The following is a 19,121-nucleotide window of genomic DNA, read 5'->3' as shown; positions in this document are numbered from 1 at the left end:
GTGGAAGGTGTCCCTGCTTGTGGCAGAGGGGGTTGGAGCTGGATGATCTTTAGGTCCCTCCCAGCCCAGACTGTTCTATGATTCCACGTGCTGGCACTCACAGGTTTTAAGCTACTTTCATTGCAAGCTAAATCAATCTCTGTTCCTTGTGTCCCAGGGAACTTGGGACTTTTTTCTGGACATGGTGTGTCAGACCAGAAGTCTTTGGCCTCAGGGGCTTTGTAAGGGGACATGTTAGGTAATTTCTTGAGCTGCTTGGCTGTGTTATTGTGCTTGTTATAATGTTACAGTGCTATTGCTCTTGGCTTTACTGATCCTGTCCTAACACTTCTTTTTTTGCAGGATCTGGCCTAGTGTTGTCCTGTGGGTCAAACTCTTTTGGACAACTGGGACTTCCTCAAATTTCAGGCCCGTGCTTGATTCCACAAAAGATTGAGGTAAGTATTTAGAAGGTTTTGTGCTTTATATTGTTTCCTGCAGCTTACAGAGGTAATCTGACCTCAGTGGGTTTTAAGCCAGACTCTTCAACTAATTTTTTATAGTGCCTATCTGCTACAGATAAGCTTACAAAGTAAAGGCCCAAGGTGAATTGAAAGGCTGAGGCTGCTTTTCTTGCTGTATGAAGTTTCCCCCTTCTAACAGAAAGTTGATTATTTCACTTCTCAGACAAGAAATTATTTAGCATCATGGCTCATGCCAGATATTCCTATGTTGCTTTTTCAGTGTAGGAGAAAGAGGGCAGCTGATCCCTTAGGTAACCTCTGCTGAGAAGGAGTTTGTTCACTTGATGTTTCTGTTCCCTTGATGTTTCCTGAGAGCATCCATTGCAGAATGGTGCCTTAAAATTTGATGATATTGACAGGGCTGATGTGAATCTCTCATCCCTCACCATACAAACTATTCAAATATTTGCACTTTTGGTTGGTATCCCTTAAATTCTTGGGCTTGATGCCACCTATTTTAAATACACCTGCTGCTTTTCGACCAAGGATAAATATCCAGAGGGTTTGCAAAACCCTGTAAGAGCAAGACAGGATGGGGTGGGAGGTAACAGAAGAGGGAAACTTCCACATGATTCCTGAAATCTGTTGCTGTGGAGGGAAGCTTTCAGGTTTTTCTCCAGTGGAAAACAAAATTCCATCAGTAACTTGGCAAGACTGAACAGCTTAATGCCCCACTGTACTGCCTATCACCAGTAATTACTGTGGAGGTTTTGGTGTAATTCTTGAGGTACATAGAGTTAATATTAAGAAATAAACATATTTGTATCACCAACATTTTTGCTTGCATGTGAATATTTTGGCTGTGGTTTTTTTTTTAATTTATTGCCACAATGCTGTGAAACCAGTTGCTTTGCTGATTTATTTTTTATTTTTGAAGATGTTCCCACTAACTCTTATTAGTTAAAATTTACTTTGTGATATAAAATGTTGATATTTTTTTCATTGGGACACAGGGGCTGGAATTGCGAGCACTGTTTTCCTAGAGTTCTATTTCTGTTTGGCCTGTTTTATTTTTAGAGGCACTAAATGCAAAAAGCAACTAAATTATAATTTTCTTTTATCTGCATAGTCTCTCAAAGAGAAGGTGGTGAGTGTTGCTGCAGGACTGAGACATGCCCTTGCTGCTACAGGTAAGTATGTCATAATTTAAATCTTTTAAAATAATCTAAAAATTTATCTGAAAGGATACATAATCTTTTCAGTAACAAATGAAATGGGATTTTAATCACTTGGAGGAGGAGAGGGAGGAAAAGAGGATGAAATTTATCTAAGCTACTGTTTATTTTAACTATCACAGGGAAAAAGACACCTTAAAGTCATGGACTGTAAGATTTTGGGACAAATTAACATGAATGATAAATGTTCTAGAACCATCTTCCTGGAAAATCACGGAGAACAACTTTTACCAAGAATTCAGAGAGTCTACTGGTATCCAAATTAACTTATTATTAACTTATCACTCTGGTGATAAGTTAATAATAAGTTAATTTTTTGATGGATGGAAAACATACTGATTTCTTTTTTCTTATTCTGAAACAAAACATAAAAGGAGTTTTTTTTCAGGGAGAAGGGTTTCTGCTCAATCAAACTGTCTTAGGATTTGAACCCATTATAGTATGCAAAATAACTTCAGTTTGTATAGGATGCTTCAAAATGGAACTGCACATAAATTGTGGCTTTTTAAATGATGTAGTTGAAATTGACACCTGGAAAATCACAAGAATGAAACTAAATATTTCTCCTGCTGTTATTAGAGACTCTGAGTATGTTCAAGGTGTAACAGTAGAAATCGAACCCTTACTTTTGGCATGGTTGTGTTAAAACTGAGGAAAAACAAACTACAGCTGCTCTTGTATTTGGTTTAGTTCTGGGTGAACTTCAGTGTGGATTTCAGGTAGTGGAGCTGAAGGTGCACAGGAGATGCTGGGAAGACCAGTGGGATCTCTGGTGTTTGTATGGACAGTGGGAATTGAGATTCCCAGTACTGCACTGCACAAATTGGCATCAAGAGAGAGAAAGGGAAGGGAAAGTACAAGAACTTTGCATCCATTCCTGAGGTACTGCAACCACGGGATTTCTGTTACTGAGCCTCCAATAGCTTCCCACCTTCTTAGTTTTCTTACCTGTAAACTGAGACTACAGCTCTTTGTTGCTTGTTGGTTTCAATAGGGTTATCTGAATGTTTTTTGGCATAAAGGTCTTTTAAAGTGTAATTTGAATTGGTGAAAATTACTTGAATGAATGACTGTTCATTAACGTGTGAAGTGATTTTTGGTGGTGCTTGACGTGTTTTAATCTCTCTTATTTGTGTTTACTCTGAAAAGACAGCGGTTTGGTGCTGCAGTGGGGAGCTGGGATGGCATCTCAGGCAAAGCGTGCCAGCCAAGGAAAATCCCTCCCTCTGTTCTTGACAGCAAAGGAGCCCTGGGAAGTGGCAGGTAATCCAGGAATCTGCTTCCTTTGTGTGGGTGGAATAGAGCAGGAATATAATTTGGAGCAGTATGTTGTGGCAGGCACGTTCTTCTCTCTCTCAGGATTTTTTCATCGAGGAGCACAGAGGAAAGAAAGAGAAAACAATTTCTGTTTCTGCTCCTTGTTTTTCCTATGTGGAATGTGTTTGGAGAATTGTTTACCTGGGGTGATTGCTTGATTGGATTCTGGTGAGGATTGTTTGAGCCTGATGGCCAATCCAATCCACCTGTGGCTGGACTCTCGAGAGAGGGTCATGACTTGTGAGTTAGAGTTGGTAGTTAGAAAAAGTAGGTTTGTAGTTTTAGTATCTCCTTTAAATAGTATATTAATGTATTATAGTATAGTTATAATAAAGGAATCATTCAGCCTTCTGAACTGGAGTCAGACATCATCATTTCTTCCCACCGGCTTCACCTGCATTTACAATAGTATGTATCTTCCTTTTTACAAAGCCACGTGGTATTGTAAACATGGGGTGGAGTACCTGAGGGATAGAATGGTCACAGAAAATCATGATGTGTGGGGAAAATGAGAGTCCTGGCATGTGTGTGGCCCAAAGGCAGAGCCTTTTGTTAACAGTCATCACCATCCTGTTACACTTGTATGCATGTTTGTGTGTGAATTGATGCCTGCTGTAGAAATTTTATGTGACTACATTTTTTCCAGGCCTGGAAGATGTAAAGGTGAAGGCAGTTGCTGCAGGCTCCTATCATTCGGTGTCCCTCACAGGTAAGCCTCAAGTACAAAGGTAAAAGTCCTCATCTTGCCCTTCAAAGGTTTCTCTGCTTTTGAAATGTTGTTAGTTTTGGCAAAACTGGTAAAATTTGATCTGGTCTAGTTAGTGCTGGCAATTGTTCTGTAATAGTTTTGCAGTCTGAGAACTTTCCTTTTGTTTTAAGAGCTGGATTCATGCTTTGAGTTCTCTGAGTTTTGTGTGTTTTTCTTAGGGTCGGGTGGGACCTTAGCCCTTATGTCATTCAGGGTCTGGGCTCTTAATGGCTAATAATTCAAATCATTTGTCAGTGTCTGGAGCTGCAGCAGGATGCCCTCTTGGGTAGCTGGTTACTGCTGGGACCAGTGCAACCCCTTGCCCCGGGAGAAGAGGTGTGCTGGGTGGTTGTCCCAGGAAAGGCAGCAGGAGCAGGGTAGCCACAGCAGTGTGAGCTGTTGCCCCTGGATGGGGCAGTGCAGGGGTGTGGGGAGGCCTGGAGCTGTCTGAGGTGTCTTAGGCAGTGTGCAGATCTGTGGTGCAAGAGCACAAAGCTTATTTGAAGAGCAGGAAGCTGCTTTAAGTAGTTAGGCACTTCCATAATGTCTGCCATTTGTTCTTTGATCCTTAGGCAGTGCTCCCATGCTGGAGTACTGAGTATCCAGTAATGAAAGTCTAATAAAGATTTCTTTTTATTTTGACAGATTGGAAGAAGGGGAAACAGAATAGCTTTCATGCTGTAATCTTACAGTTTTGAAGTGTGTAAAATATATTGAACCTTATGAAGACAAGTCTTTGCCAAACTTCACAGGAACAAGTTCTTAGCAAATCTGCAGCCATCTGGTACCTCTGTCATCATTAAAGGAGCACTGGAGTATTTGCTTATGCAGATCTATAGAGATTTAGTTGTATGGGGAGATGTTCCAAGATGTAAATTGTATTGATTTGAGATGCAAAATGTATGCAAGATTAGTGAAGACAAACTGTAAGAACAAATAAAATCTACTTTAGATAATTGGTAGTCTCTATTTAGACAGTGAGCAGATTATAATTTCATGCTTTTGCTTTTTATTTAAGAGAGCAGTCTATTTGGCAGCAGTGGGACCAAGATTGAAAAAATAAATGCCAAATACTTTTATAATGTGATGCTGTTGCTGACCTTCATACTGCAAGATAGTTATTACTTTAAATATTTTTTACTTTAATGATGCATATACTAAAGATACTACTGCAGGGTGTTGTATTTAAATGAGCCCTTTTTTCTATGAATGCCTTCCACTGTGGTGCAGTTTTCTTTGCCTTTGTTCCATGAGTTCCTGCTGCTGGGATGTCAAATACCTGCAGCCAGGCAGGTTTGGGACACAGCTGTTGATGTGGGTGGTTACAGATACGGATTGGGGGTTCCTTGGAAAAAAGGATGGTAGAGTCTACTGGTTTCCATACTGGCCTGAGCCCTCCAGGGGTGAGCATATGGTACTAAGTCTAAGTCTAGTGTCTAAGTTTTTGCTCAAACCTACTCAAGAGATAAGGGTGGAGCATGTGACTTTTCCCGGGATAAAGAAAATACACCTTTTGTAAAAGGAGGGGCCAGAGGCAATGCATGCTAATGTGGAATATGAATGGCCACAGTGTTTTTCTTAGCGTTTCTGTCACCTCTTCTTTTTTTATTTTTCTTTTTTTTTTTTTTTTTTTCTTTCCAGAAGGAGTGTGTCCTTCATGCTGGAAAGGAATTTATCTGTTTTAGTGGAGAATTTGAATATTTGAACAAAACAATTGCTTGACTTGTTTTTCCTTTTTATTTCAGTTGTGTTTTTTTTAAAGAGGATCATGGCAAGTCTTGCAGAAGACTGTCAGTACTAGCTTCTCCCCCCACTCCCACTTACCGATTTTTCACCAGATGTGGTGGAATCCTCTTGGCTACTCTTTCTATTGCTGTTACCAAACTGAGATTATTAAATATACTGTAGCCCAAGTTTTACTTTTTTTTTATTCTTCTTTTGCCTCTGAAAAAATTTACTTCTGTCATGGTGCTTGTAATGAGTTCAGTGCTGACCTGAGATATCCTGATGCCTTGAGTGTTGTGGAGGTGTGCTCTAGACAATTCCATGTTGGAACATACATGGCTTACAGTCTTTCTGGGCTGACAATAATGTGGAAGATTTATTTCTTGTACTTCCAGCTTGTGCAGGCTGGCAAAGACTTCAGGGAGGCCTGGCAGCTCATGTTCTCTTTAAGTGTTTTTTGTGGATAATTGTTTTTTTTTTTACTGTGGAGGCCTAGGAGCTGGGGGGAATAGTTTTGTCCTGCAAAGATGGAACTAATGATATGTCATGTCTGCAGAAGGACTTGTGAGCATCACTGTGTCAGTGTCCATTGGTTCTTAGGCTGTGAGCAACCCCAGCTTGCATTGATGTAAAGGACTGTGGGTATTTCTGTGAAAAGATTTATTCCTGCTTGCAATCCTGGAGTATGCATTTGAACAAATACTTCTTTTAGAAAATAGATGTAGAAGGCAAGTGACAACTTACAGCAGTCTCTCAGGTGTTGTCTGGTGTGATTTTGAGGCACAATAATATTTTAATTTTGTGTTATGATGGGTGGTGCCTGCTTCAGGTGTGTTCATAGCTGCATGTCCCATTCCTTTAGGAAGTGACTGTGCAAGGTGAGTTAGGGAGCACTGGACTGTCCTTGCTTCGGGGGATTTACTGAATTTGCTGAAGCTGAAGGAGGCAGAATTGGTATGAGCAGAGCTGTGAGTCTGGCTCTTGTAGAGAGGCTGGGAGACTGTAAAGCAGAGCAAGAGCAGCCAACCAGGCTTTGAATTATTTGCTGCAGTCCAGAAAGTTATTTACTGGATGTAATCAAAGCTTTGGAGTGGAAATAATAGCTGCAAGGACAGGGTGGACAGAGAGGGACTGCTCAGTGAATGTCTCCAAGATGCTTTGATTTTCTTTTACTCAGAAAAGTTGACTACTGTGGTTAGTTTTAAAATAAAAATTAGTCTTTATTATAAACAATCTAGGCAGTTTGACCTGAAAACTCTCACTGCTTCAGGGAGTCTGTGGAGCCCTCAGAAAATAAGCTGTGTTGTTAAGGCCCTTGCAAATATTTCTGATAACCCAGTTACAATGGTAAAGAATGGCAGGAAAAAGAATACAGTGAGAACATAAATTAAGTGAGATGTTCTTTCCTCAGCATCACTGAACTGAGACAGAGCCTGAATCTGGTGGTATTAGATCTGTATCCCTTTAAACAGATTTTACTTCTCTCTCTGTTGTAGATGAAGGACATCTCTATGTCTGGGGCAGCAACAAACACGGGCAGCTGGTGAGCAGAAACATCTTTCTTGCTGAGCCCAAGAAGATTGACACTCAGTGTTTCTCACATGAAAAGATTGCAGCAGTTTGGAGTGGCTGGACCCACCTGGTGGCACAGACAGGTAGGATATTTAAAAAGCAGGAACATATGGCATCCAGACAGCAGATTTTAAGTTGTTTCTTTCAGGCAAGCAGTATTCTTTCTCACTGATAGTGGCTGGACACACAGCATAGCAGCTTGACCAAATTCAGTTGTCTTTTGAAAAATGATGAGGACAGAAATCCTTTGGCTGCTCTTTTAGTAGGGCATTAAGGGCAAAGATAATAGTATGTTCATAAGAAAATCAGTGAGATAAAGTAAGCTGGCAGAAAATATTTGGAAAAGACAGGTAAAAAGAGGCCTCATTACACTTGAAGAGCATTCCCTGAAGGTGAAAAAGAAGGCAGATTTCATGTTGAAGCTTTCCTGGGAATCTTTGAGATGAGGGCAGTGTGAAAGCTGCCACATGTGGAGGGCTGTAGGGTTAGATTCTTAGCTAGGAGGAGAGGAGAAGGGAGGAAGGTTATGGAACGGTGATATTCATGTGTAAAGGGAAGCTCATCCGAGTGTGAAGCACAAAGGCAGGAGGGAAAGGTAGATGAGATGGAAAGGCAAGACAGGCATCTAAAGCTATTTTTTGGTGTTTGTGTTCTTTGCTTCTCTTGTTGCACTGTGTGTAGTGATAGTTAAGGCTAACAAGAGGGTGAAAGTCTTCCACAGAGGAAAAGGAATAGCCAGAGCTGTGATGTGTGACTGGAAAAACAAATTGGTTGCTTTCTGTTTCATAGCATTCATTGTTTGATATCAAAGTATGTGAGAGAAATGTGTAAAAAAAATCTAAATCAGCTTTTGTGTAATCTAAATCTAAATCAGTTCTTTTAGCTATTTATAAGAAATGTCTGAACTCTGATTTTTAGAGGATGCTGTACTGAAAATTTGAAAGCTGCAGTGGGTGCTATGAGCTGCTTGGACACTTTTCAGGTGGAGTGAAAGAGTTTATCTCAAAATCTGTAGTTCTTGAATTAAGTGCTTAAAGTCATCCTCACTGGAACAGAAATGGTAGAAAGAAACCATTAGTCAGGATAACCTGATTTTTAGAGTGAGTCTTGACAAATTGGTTTGCTTTCCCTCACTATTTCTTAACAGAGCATGCCCACTAAATGGAATTTCCCCAGAGTTTTAGTAACTTCAATGTTTCAGTTACATGATACTTATCTGTGGGTATTTACAGACATGGAGTATTTCAGCAGGTGTTTTTATACAACAAAAAGTGTGTCAAGGGACTAACAGGGCTGTTTTGCTGGTGAATGTTTAAAAAGAATTTGTATAAAAATCAGCTGACTTTCTACATCTGCATTAGAAAACTGGCCAAGTGATGCAGTGGCACAAGTTATTGCTGAAACCATATTTCATCTATTTAGAATTTTAAATCTCTTTGAAGAGCAATGGACCTGAACCTAAATCATCTGGAATAAGATTTTGAATGGCCTTTGGCAGCCTCCAGACACCAGTCAGGATCCCATGGGAATTTCAAGGGTTGTTCAGCTACCAGACATAGTATGAGCTGGAGCACTTAACTCTTTCTGAAAAATCATTTGCTGCATCAAACTTGCAGCTGAATAACTGAGAAATGCAGCCCATTTGAGAACTGTCCCCTGCATGCAGTTCCTTCCACCAGTGTTTTTGCCTCCTTCTGCCAAAGGAGGAAATGTTGCTTCAGTTTCCTGGTGCTGAAGTCATAAACCAAACATGCCCAAATGTTATGGCTCAGTAAAGTTTTTTTTTGATCATGCAGCCCCTAATATATTTATACTTATTTATAAATTAGACATATAATGTGGTAATATACGAACTATAATATATGTACAATAGAAATTTTACAAAGGATGAGATAAACACTACTTAAAGTATTACTTTATTGACTTAAATAATTAAAACAGTTAATAATTTATTAATAAATTAAAATATTTAGATGTAATTTTCATCCTGCCCTCCAGTGGATTGTCTTGTAAATACCTAGGGCTGCATGCACTTCGCTTTAGAGATACTGATACAAACATTTCCTGCTTGCTTTACTCTGGGGAGTTCCCCAGTTAGTGGAAAGGAGGCAAAATAGAGTGATTTTTGGACACAGGAAAATGGAAGGAAGGGACATTGTAGTATGATGTTTCTCTGCTCATTGTGGAAGATAAAAACATACTTTGGAAAGACATTGCAGTGTACAGAGATATTGCTGCATGAAAGAAGTTTTTTCTAATTATTAATTCCAACACAATACAAATTAGTAGTTTAAAGTTTGTTACTGTATCTGAATTCTCTTGTAGTGTTTGCTACAGAAGGTAGTTGAATTTTAAGAGGCTGTTACAAATACTTGGAGTTTTGTTTGAATTTTTTTTCCAGAACTTTAATCCTGGTTAGAGTAGTAATAATGAAAAACTTGTTATTGCAGCTGTCTTGACAGTAACTAAAACTCTTCTCATTGGAAAGACACAGGAAGGAACTGGGTGGATAAACACTGGACACACAATGCATAGATTCACAAATTCTACCATTTAAAAATGCCATTTTGATCTTTATGTGCCAGGTGAGCAGTCCTTGGCTGCAGAACTAATGGAAGAGTGAAAAGTAAATGAGTGATGTTGTTAAAAGCAACCATCTGGAGGAATAGTTGCCAGTTCCATGGTTGCAGTGGTTTGACAATTTTAAAGTGAGTCCAAGCAAGTTATCAAGTTTGTTATCAGAAATAAAAGAACGCAGCATAAATATTTTTGTCTTCTGTCTTTCCCTCTTATGTAAGCTGGCCTGTTTTAAGACTTGCTTTGTTTTTCCTTCATGCTGCTGGCAAAATTTTGTACTGTAACAAAGCAAAATGCAGAACTCATTTTAATTTCTTCCCTATTCTCTCTTTACAAGGGATTTTAATTGCACCTGAAATCACTTTAATACCTGCTTCTCTTTCATATAATATGTTCTACCTCATTCAGCAGAGGTTTCCTGTTATTTCTTTTTAGAGTTTGATCAACTCTTTTCATTTGCTGTTGTTTGTATTATAAAGCAGTTTGGATTTAAGACATTAATTCCTGAGAAATTAATTCCTTGACTTAAAGGTGTTAAGGAGTATTTTCACAAGATGTTGTGTTTTTAATCCTTACCTTTAACTGATCCTCATCAGCTTCAGTTCCTTGTTCTTTTTATTGTAGAGGTACCTTTTGGGGCTATTTCCACTGTACATACTCCTATTGTAAAATAACTCACAGAATGCTTCAAGACAGATGAGTGCTTTCTTTTCCTGCCTTGATTACTGTTTCCTACTGAGGAAGGAAGCACAGTTAGACTTCATGGCATCACCAGTACTCTAAGTTATATTATTTCTGATGGTGAGATACGAACGTGCTGGTGTCTTTGGTTTGTTTTCTGTGTGAATGCTTGGCTCAAGTGACTCTCAGGAATACTTTTCATTGATGGCAGGGCAGTGCTGTTGCTGCTCCATGTGAAGGAAAGAACCAGGTGCATTCTTGTGGCATTGGACTCCAAGTACAAGTGCTGTTCTCTTCAGACAACCACTCTGTATAAGGTTGGCTTCCTATCCAGCACTGTGCTTAGTGGCACAAGGAGCACCACTGCAGTATAGGTGATACTGTTTTTGAATAATGAGCAGCTGTCTTACACTGCTCTCCTTAACAATGTCAGCTTTAATTTGTGGTCCCTCAGGAGTTAATGCAAACACTTTGAGGGTAACTGCTGAAAGAGAGGTTATTGCTTAGGTCATTTCAAAGAGAGCTAAGCTGTGGCCTGTAATGTGTAAGATGTAAATTAGTCTACTTTGGGGAATGATAGAACCAGTCTGACTTGAAGGCAAACCTAAATATAGCAAAAGAAGTATTTTAAAGACTTTGAGGTGAATCATCAACTTCCATTCAAAACAAGATATTTTCTTTTTAATTGGGATGCCTAATCAATAACCTTCCTTAATCTGGCCAGGTTTATTATCTGTTTATTCTCCTGAATACATTCCCTAATCTATTTGTCACATAGTGTCACATGAAGTTATGCTTTGTTTGAGCTCAGATAAAGTATTCCAAGCTCTTTCACTCAGAAAGTTACTTCAAAAATGCAGTTGAAATACTGTTTCTGCTGCCTGTGGAAAACTGCCTACAGCTAAAAAATCTTGGAAGAACAAAATGCTGTGACATAGTCTGAATAATATTCTGAATCCTCATTCCAAATGTGCATCTGAATTTGTGCATCTTTGAATGTCCCTTGATGTCATGTCATTTAGGCCACATAAAACCACTCTGAAGGGGTCTGACATGTTAGTGACCTACACAGCAAAATAGAAACCATCTCCTGTTTTTTTCTAAAGCAAATGACAGCGTGTCCCTCCAAGCACTGAGAGCAGGGTGAGAGAACATTTCTAATGATCTTGTTTGAGTCATTAACCTTTAGCATTTCAGTCTTGCACAGAGGCTGTAGTTTCACCTCTAGGTGCCTTTTCTGATGGCAGTCACAAGGTAAAGCTCCTGGGCTTTGCTGGCAAGTTGTGCAGCTGTGGGGAGGTGAAGGGGAAGGACGCGTCTGACACCCGAGCAGCACAGCCTCAGCCCACTAGAGGTCCTTTCCAGTTTGCTCTTGAATCCAGGCTCTGCAGCCTTCCTCTGGAAAGCAACCTTTCTCTACCTTGAATTTTTCAGCAGCTCCCGAAGATGGCAAATACTAATTTGTGTGTGTGTATGTGTATCATATATATTTTTTTGCTTTAATGCTTGTCTCTTTTTAGACACGGCAGCCAAGAGTTTGAAACTGAAAACCTACACAAGGGAGCTGTATTTCATTGGAAGGATGCTGGGTTTTGGGAATACAGGTGAAATACTGAAAAATAGCTTAACCAAAACCTCCAAATCGATAGGTACCCCTGAACCTCTTTGAAGCAGAACTTTAGTTCAAGAAAGAGTGTTCAAAAAAGAAAAGCCTTCGTCCACCTGCCTCAGGGGTCAATTTTGAAACTTCAGGGCGTATTTTGAAGTTCCTGCATTGGATTATAAAGTGTAGAGCATGACAAGAGCAGAGAAAGAAATGCACAAGCTTTGAGACCAAAATTCAGACATGAACACTGGGAGCTGTGGGGAAATTTAGCATGCAAATAACATGAATGATTCTAGATGCATCTGGAAGTTGCCTTTCTGTATTGTCTTCAGAGCTGTCTCCTTTGACACATTCATCTCATTGGTGTTTCAGCTTCCACAATGATTATTTTAAAGTTTTGTTCTAGATAGCTGTAAATACCAAGAAGATGTTGGCATTTTTCTTTGGCTTCATGGGCTGGCATCATTCCTTGGCTTTATTTTTAAACTTAAAAAGTTAAAAGTGTGTGTGTGTTTGCTTTGTGATTGTACACTCCTATTTGTGCTGTTCACTGCTGGCAGTTACTTTTACATGGTTTTGATAAAAGTCTTGAAGGAATTAATTCAGTGGTTTGGTCACTGAAGAGGAAGTTGGGTCCAATGGGAACTGAAGGTACATTCTGTAAGGTTATTATCAAGTGTTGAGAGTTGTCCATATGCAAAGATTTGTCACTTCCTAACATCCTCTTTTGTGTAATTGAGTTGTTTCTTCATTTACCTCTCCTTGTTGCTAGGAACTTCCAGTTGTGCAGTAAACAGCTGTGCATACCATCTTATGTAATTTCTGTGTGAAATTTCTGTGTCAGGAAGATGCTAAGCTGTCACTAAGTGTGATTGAAGGTACTCATTGTAAAATAGAAACATCAGTGATCGGCTTTAAGGACAAAGAAACTTACCTCAATATTTGAAATTCCTTTTGTGAGCTGTGACATTGCATTGGCAAATGTAGATTCAGATGGCCTGGCAAGAGTAGGATTTAAATGGCTTTTTGTTAAATTTAGCTCATGAGTAAGAGTGAACTTAACAGAAGGAAAACAACTATCAAAAATTTTCCAATCTGTTTTGCTCCTCTTACATGTGGGGCAGCCCACAGAGTGCCCTTCCCACAGCAGAAGGGGAAGATAAGGTAGGTAAGGCTGGTCTGTTTTGGATCTTCTGCTGGATCTGTCTTGGATCTTGTGGCTATGTCTTCCTCTCATGGCAGGGCCTGTTCCTTCCTTGCAACAGGCTGCCCAGGGAAGTGGTGGAGTCACCATCTCTGGAAGTATTCAAAAACCTGTGGATATGGCATGTGAAAACATGTTTTAGTGAACATGGCTTTGGTGCTGGGTTGACAGTTGGACCTGATGATCTGGGAGTTCTTTTCCACCCTTAATGATTCTATGGTTCTGTGATTCACACTTGCTTAGTCCTGTCCAGATGTATTTTACCAAGTACTCCATGATTGGAGGAGTTTGGAAAATGACTCAGTCATCATTCAACATTATGTTTTGGGGCTTTAGGCCACATGTGTGGAAAGAGGGACTATTATGTTGAATTTCTCCCTCCTTTCCTCGTTTTTTTTTTTTTTTTTTTCTCTATGTGCCATATCCTCTCTTTTACAAGTGGGAACAGTGATTGTTGTGGACTTAAATAATGTAACTGTCCCAATTTGACAGAATTTTCTTCTATAAAAAGTATTCAGAAAAAAATTATAGCTTTAAAATGTGGATCTGGTATAGATTTTGTTCAGGTCATTAGTGGATGAGATAAGGAATTAATTACTTTCCCTAGTTTTCCTTTTTTTTCCCTTTGGTTTCTGTGGTTGGATTGCTGCAGTTTATGGCTAGCCATCTATTTAGCAAATGTAATAAACAAGGTCAGATACATTAATAAGTATGTGCTTGTGTGCAGGAAATCTGTAAATGTGGTGTTTGTTCTATTTATAGTAACCTCCAGCATCAGAGCAACTGTGCAAGAGGAGCTGTAGTTTTGTCACAGGGCTGAGAAGGGCACCTTGTTGAGCTGTTCCTTGGGGTTTTTTTTTTTCTTACTCTTTTTTTCTTAAAGCAAATTAAATTCTTGCAAAGGTAGTAATGATAATTGCCTTGAAAACACCACCCCTCTCACAACTATTGTGAAACCAGGGCACAAAGCTGCTCCAAATTTCCTTAAACGAAGAAGAGTTTGGCCATGTCCTTTTCTAGTTCTTCTGACTACTTGCAGCTGGAAGTGCTGGCACTATCTAAGCCGCTTGCTCTTCTGTTTGACTGTTTCTGCATTGTTATATGTCAAACTTTTTCTCCTCAGCCATGCTGAAATAATTCACATTGTACTTGGGTCTCTGTCAATTCACCTATTTGAAGCTGAAAAGAAGCAAGGTAAGGCAAGAGAAAATTCACAGTTTCTTAACTTCTGTCGTAAACTGCCTCCAAATTCCATATTCATAGGTGTTAATAGAGAAAGATCCAAATGTGGAACTTACAAGACCACTGCTGTGTGCTGCTATGACAGATTGGGCGAGACACTCTATAACTCACCTCCTTTTTTGCCCCTCAACCTTTAATTCAGCTTAAAGCTTTAATTCAGCTTTAAGACCCATATGCTTTGGGTCCTAGCAGCTATGCACAATGATGTTTCTGTATCCTGTTATCCAGCAAAAAGAGCATGGCCTGGAAGACTGGGTTGAGGGGTTCTTCCCTATGCCCTCTTCCAGCTGGGAGATCTGAGTGGGTGGCAAAAAAATTTGCAATTTTGGGTGTTGTCATATGACGTAGTTTGCATGTAATAAAAGGATGATGATCCCATCATCATGATTGGAATTTTGGCAACTCAAGAGAATTGATGTGAAGCACACAACAAGCAGTGAGAATTTTCACTTCAGAATTTCTGCAGTTAGGCAAAGTGAATATAACATGGTCTCAGACAAAGTTGGAATCCTCAGTAAGGTAGAAGTGCTTTGCCCTCACTTTGTATGGAATAAGAAGCTGGAACCAACCATTACCTGATAGTTGAAGTAATGTGCATGGTAATTGCCAAGAACAAGGTATATGGACTCTGCCCTCTTAGTTTTATTGGTTTCTGAGAAGTGGCTACTGCATTTTCAAATAACTTCTTTTAAAGCTAGGCATTTACAAAGCTAAGCATTTCTAAGCTCAGCTTCTGAAAGCAGCTGTCATGTGGGCACCATCTATGCAAGTGCATTGATCCTATTTAACCTTAGTAGCATTTTAAAGCCATTAAATACTTGTTTTCATAATATTTAAGTGACATTTCCTGTTTATAATTAATTATTCATGTTTAATGCTTACTAATTAGTCTTACTATTCCAACATAGGTAGAGGGCTTTTTAAGAGTTGAGTATTTCTGAAAAACAGTACTTTCCAGCAACTTTTTTTCTTAAAAACCTAGACACAAACAGGAAAAATATCCATAAAGCCTACATAGATTGTTTCTTTCATGATTACCTTGAAGTAATTTTGAAATAAGTCATTTGATGTAAGGTGCTGTAGGATACAGGAGATGTATCAGCAGCTGTAAATTTTCAATAACAAATCTGTAGTCTTGTAGAATGGCTCTGCTACTTGGGTAGTATGATGAGATCTGCCAAGCGTGTGTGGCTTTTATTCTTTAAAGTATTCCAGTTGTGAGGAACCACAGCTTGTGGTGTAGTAGTTGAAACTGAGGGTGAACTCCCTCCTTTTTTTGTAGCTCCAATTTAGACTTCATTGTCTCTCAGGGTAGCTACATATATTCTGTATGGATCCCAAACAGCTGAGATTGAACTCTGCAGATGAAGGGGAATTACATTTTCTATGTTGTTTAGGATATACTGTAGGTTTTTGGGATGTTCTGCTGGATTTAAGAGCCTGTGTTGTTCAGGTCTGCTTTTTTCTCTATCCAGTATTATGGGGCCCACAGTAGGTAATAATAATCACAATGGATTATTTTGGAGGGACAAAGACCTGGATGAATAGGAGGTATTGGCATCTGATTCATGCAGGAGAAAAACCCTAGGAGGGGTGGGATTTCCTTAGGTGATTCATTCTCTGTTTTGCTCTGTATGTAACTAAAAGAAAAAAAAAATCTAAAAACCACTGTGTGGTCAACGATCTATTCAGGGACAGTGCTTTATGTCACTTTTGCTAAGATCTTTTTATTATGAGTATAGGAACTCTTACTTTTCTAGAATTTTCAGAAATGTACCTCTACAAAGCTGCCCAAAATATACATACAGAAACTCCTTTAGAAGAATGTTTTCCTGCTTGTCCTTTCCACACCAAGATAGAAAGCAAACTGAAAATCAGTTTGGCATTTCTTATCTTGAATTTTGGATCTTGTAGCTGATGGATATTCTGTAGGAATTTGCCTGTACACACATTTCAGGCTTGTGCCTGCTAATGACCCAGCTGCCTGGAGCTGAAGCTGTTCATTGAGGACCAAATGGACATTAAAACACCCAGAAGTGAATGTCAGGCTGTGGGGATGATAAAAGGGTGGCAGTGTGAATTATTAGATATTCATGTGGGTTGAAGAATCATCCTGACAAGTCACGCAGTACAAAGGAGGGTGTTAAATCCTGTTTTGTCTCCTCTTGCTTGTTCACTTTGCCAGAGATAAACAGAACACACAATGCCAAAAAAACCCAAAGCTCTATGGCCATGCACACTGGTAGAAGCTGATAATTGAAATACAACAAACTTCTGCTGTGTGTGATTTAAAAATCTGGGTAGTTATTTAAAATTCCAATAGTTCACCAGAGCAGTGTTCAAGCAAAATTCATGAAAAGCTGTTTTAGCACAGGAGGAAACTCAGGGCTTCTTTAGAAACTGCCCTATCTCACTGTGTGAAGCATGAATAGGAGGGTACTGCTTCTTTTGATCAATATCCATTGTAACATCAGAGAAAAGAAGGTATTGAAAAAACAGGAGCTTTTTGTTCTTCATTGGTGTCCCCTCCTTACTCCTAATGAGAAAAGTTCTTTTTTTTCTCCCCTCTCACTTTAAAACCTTAACCCCTCTTAGTAACAGGCTGCATAGCACATCAATACTTACATGAGAATCCTGTTCATAGACACACTTAAACATAGGTGTGCTGGCACTGCAAGCAGATAAGAGATGTTGTAGCTCTATAGAGGTAGTTGTGGACAGCTGTTGCTTCACTGGGTAAGCATCAGGAGTAAATCTCACTGGCATCACTCCCTCTTGGCTGGGAATTGCAGATTCCTTTATGGGACAAACTTGTATTGCACTCATAGTTTTTGCACTCAGATATTAGTAACATGTCTATAATGTTCCTAAATTTTTAGACTTGCTCTGAAATGCTGAAAATACCTCACAATGTTAAGAGACAGACACAAGGAGTCAAAGGGAGCTCTGCTGGCTGGATAGTATCCCCTTGTAAAAGATGGATTTTTTTTCAGGGCATAAGTGGCATTTGGATGCTTTCACCATGATGCAACCATTTATACCTTTGTCCCCTCTCTCCCTGCAGTCTCCTTGATGTTAAACATCTTGTAATGGAAAGTGGAATCTTGTGTTGTGCTTTTATTTCTTCCTCCACCCCCTTGCCCAACTCTTAAACTTTCTTGTGGGTGGAGGGAGAAATTGGGATGATAGTCCAGAGAGAATACATCACCTTATTGCTCATTATTCATCTCTTGACTTCAAAGGCTATGAATTTTCCTTCCCATCCCCTTTTAGACTGTTTTGTTCCTCCTGTCAGCGGGAACGCTGCTCATTATTTGAGGTGCACAGCCCACTCTGTCTTAGTCAATTGTAGTTGCTCTTATAATGATTCTGACTCTGAACAAGGCGGGTGATCTCCTGGGAGGCTCTGGAGGTGCCATTGTTGGGTTTGTGGTACTGTTCTCTTCTTTGTACTTTATTTCTTAAGAACAGAACAGCACATAGTTAGGGTTGAACTCCATGGGATGTAGAACTTGCCTGCTTCAGGAGCGACTGAGGAAGTTCAAGCCACTTAGCAAATCCAAGGACTGCTCTTCTAACACTTTATTTCTGTCATGCTTTCTGTTTCTGTCTGAGGCTTGCTATCTAATGAAATCTCTTGTGCAATTGGTCTCTTATTATTGGGAATGCATCTTGTGGACAACAGTGAAAAAACCCAGCTCTCCTTCAGGCTGCCATCCCAGAGCATTTCTTTTGCGTTTTCTGTTTCTGCCTTTCCACAGCACGCCCTTGAGTCTTTTGACAAGGTAAATATTAGCACTGGGAACTTAATTACCTTCCCTTTGTTTATCTCTTGCATGCACACGGCTGTTCCTCCTGAGGCTCGGATGGCGATGGGATATTGAGAGTAGCAGGATCTTGAGTTCTCCAAATCAGGCACATTCACAAATCTTTGCAACTTTTCATAAAATGGTCTGGAAAACATGCCTATGCTGTAATCTGTAATCTCTGAATAAGATTTTCTGTAGCACTGTACTGTGTTAAGTCTAATGAAACAGGACCTGGGCCTTGCCTCAAAGGGGATAAACATGTAAGCAGTCCTTTTAGAGACAAAAAATTAGGAAATTGGACACAAGAAAATACTTGGAAACAAATAAAAGCGCACACAGCATATTATGATAGTTCAAGGGTGTTGTTTTTCCAAAATGGTGTCCAGAAAGAACTGCATGTCTTTTCAGTTTTCTGGGGAATGTTAGAGGAAGAGATGCTCAGCTGCAGAAGGAAGGAAATTCCAGGTTAGAGAGGCCTGTATGGAAGAAAGCATATAACAGTGCAGAAGGGCATGGAGATATAAATATAGAATGTCAGTAAAAGTGTATGACTCATACTGCTGTAGTAGCATAGTGCAGAATTTATTTGCAGAAGTACTGAACAAAAACCCTATGGTATACTATGATGCTTTTGCAGATAGTTTTCTATAGCTGCTTACTGTTTTATGCATCTTGCTTTTTTGGAGACATCACCCAATTGTGATTTGATTTCCTTTTTTCCCTCCTTTTTGTTAGGACTTCGTTTTTAGTTGAAGAGTTAAGTCCTCTATTGAACCTTGAATGCAGCAGTTCTGTTTGCTGGGTAGAGATGAGTTAGATTTGTTTTTAATCATGTAACTAAATTTAGCCAGCAATCTGCATTTTAAGGCATTGCTATTAAAAGTCTGAAAGTGAGATACATATCATAGTTTGAATTTAAAATAAGCCAGAGGCACAGCTGGTGAAGCAGTCATGACTCTCTA

The 19,121-nt window shown here is 39.4% G+C and overlaps 1 protein-coding gene across 15 annotated transcripts in view; it reads left to right on the top strand.

The window, feature by feature from the left end:
* The window catches only part of SERGEF (secretion regulating guanine nucleotide exchange factor), a 142,520-nt gene that overhangs the window by 3,768 nt on the left and 119,631 nt on the right, over window positions 1-19,121 (top strand). For all 15 annotated transcript variants that reach the window (XR_012056254.1, XR_012056249.1, XR_012056251.1 and 12 more), the window contains 5 exons: window positions 343-437; window positions 1,573-1,633; window positions 2,828-2,941; window positions 3,642-3,704; window positions 6,965-7,123. Coding sequence is in view for 7 of the 15 variants with exons in the window: in XM_030273857.4 (XP_030129717.4) it covers window positions 343-437; window positions 1,573-1,633; window positions 2,828-2,941; window positions 3,642-3,704; window positions 6,965-7,123 (492 nt within the window). In the remaining 8 variants the exon portion in view is untranslated. The remainder of the gene's footprint in view (window positions 1-342; window positions 438-1,572; window positions 1,634-2,827; window positions 2,942-3,641; window positions 3,705-6,964; window positions 7,124-19,121) is intronic.

The sequence above is a fragment of the Taeniopygia guttata genome, chromosome 5 (genome assembly GCF_048771995.1).
Source record: "Taeniopygia guttata chromosome 5, bTaeGut7.mat, whole genome shotgun sequence".
Taxonomy (NCBI): Eukaryota; Metazoa; Chordata; class Aves; order Passeriformes; family Estrildidae; genus Taeniopygia; species Taeniopygia guttata.
The sequence above is the reverse complement of the archived record's forward strand: the minus strand, read 5'-3'. Positions and strand labels throughout refer to the sequence as shown.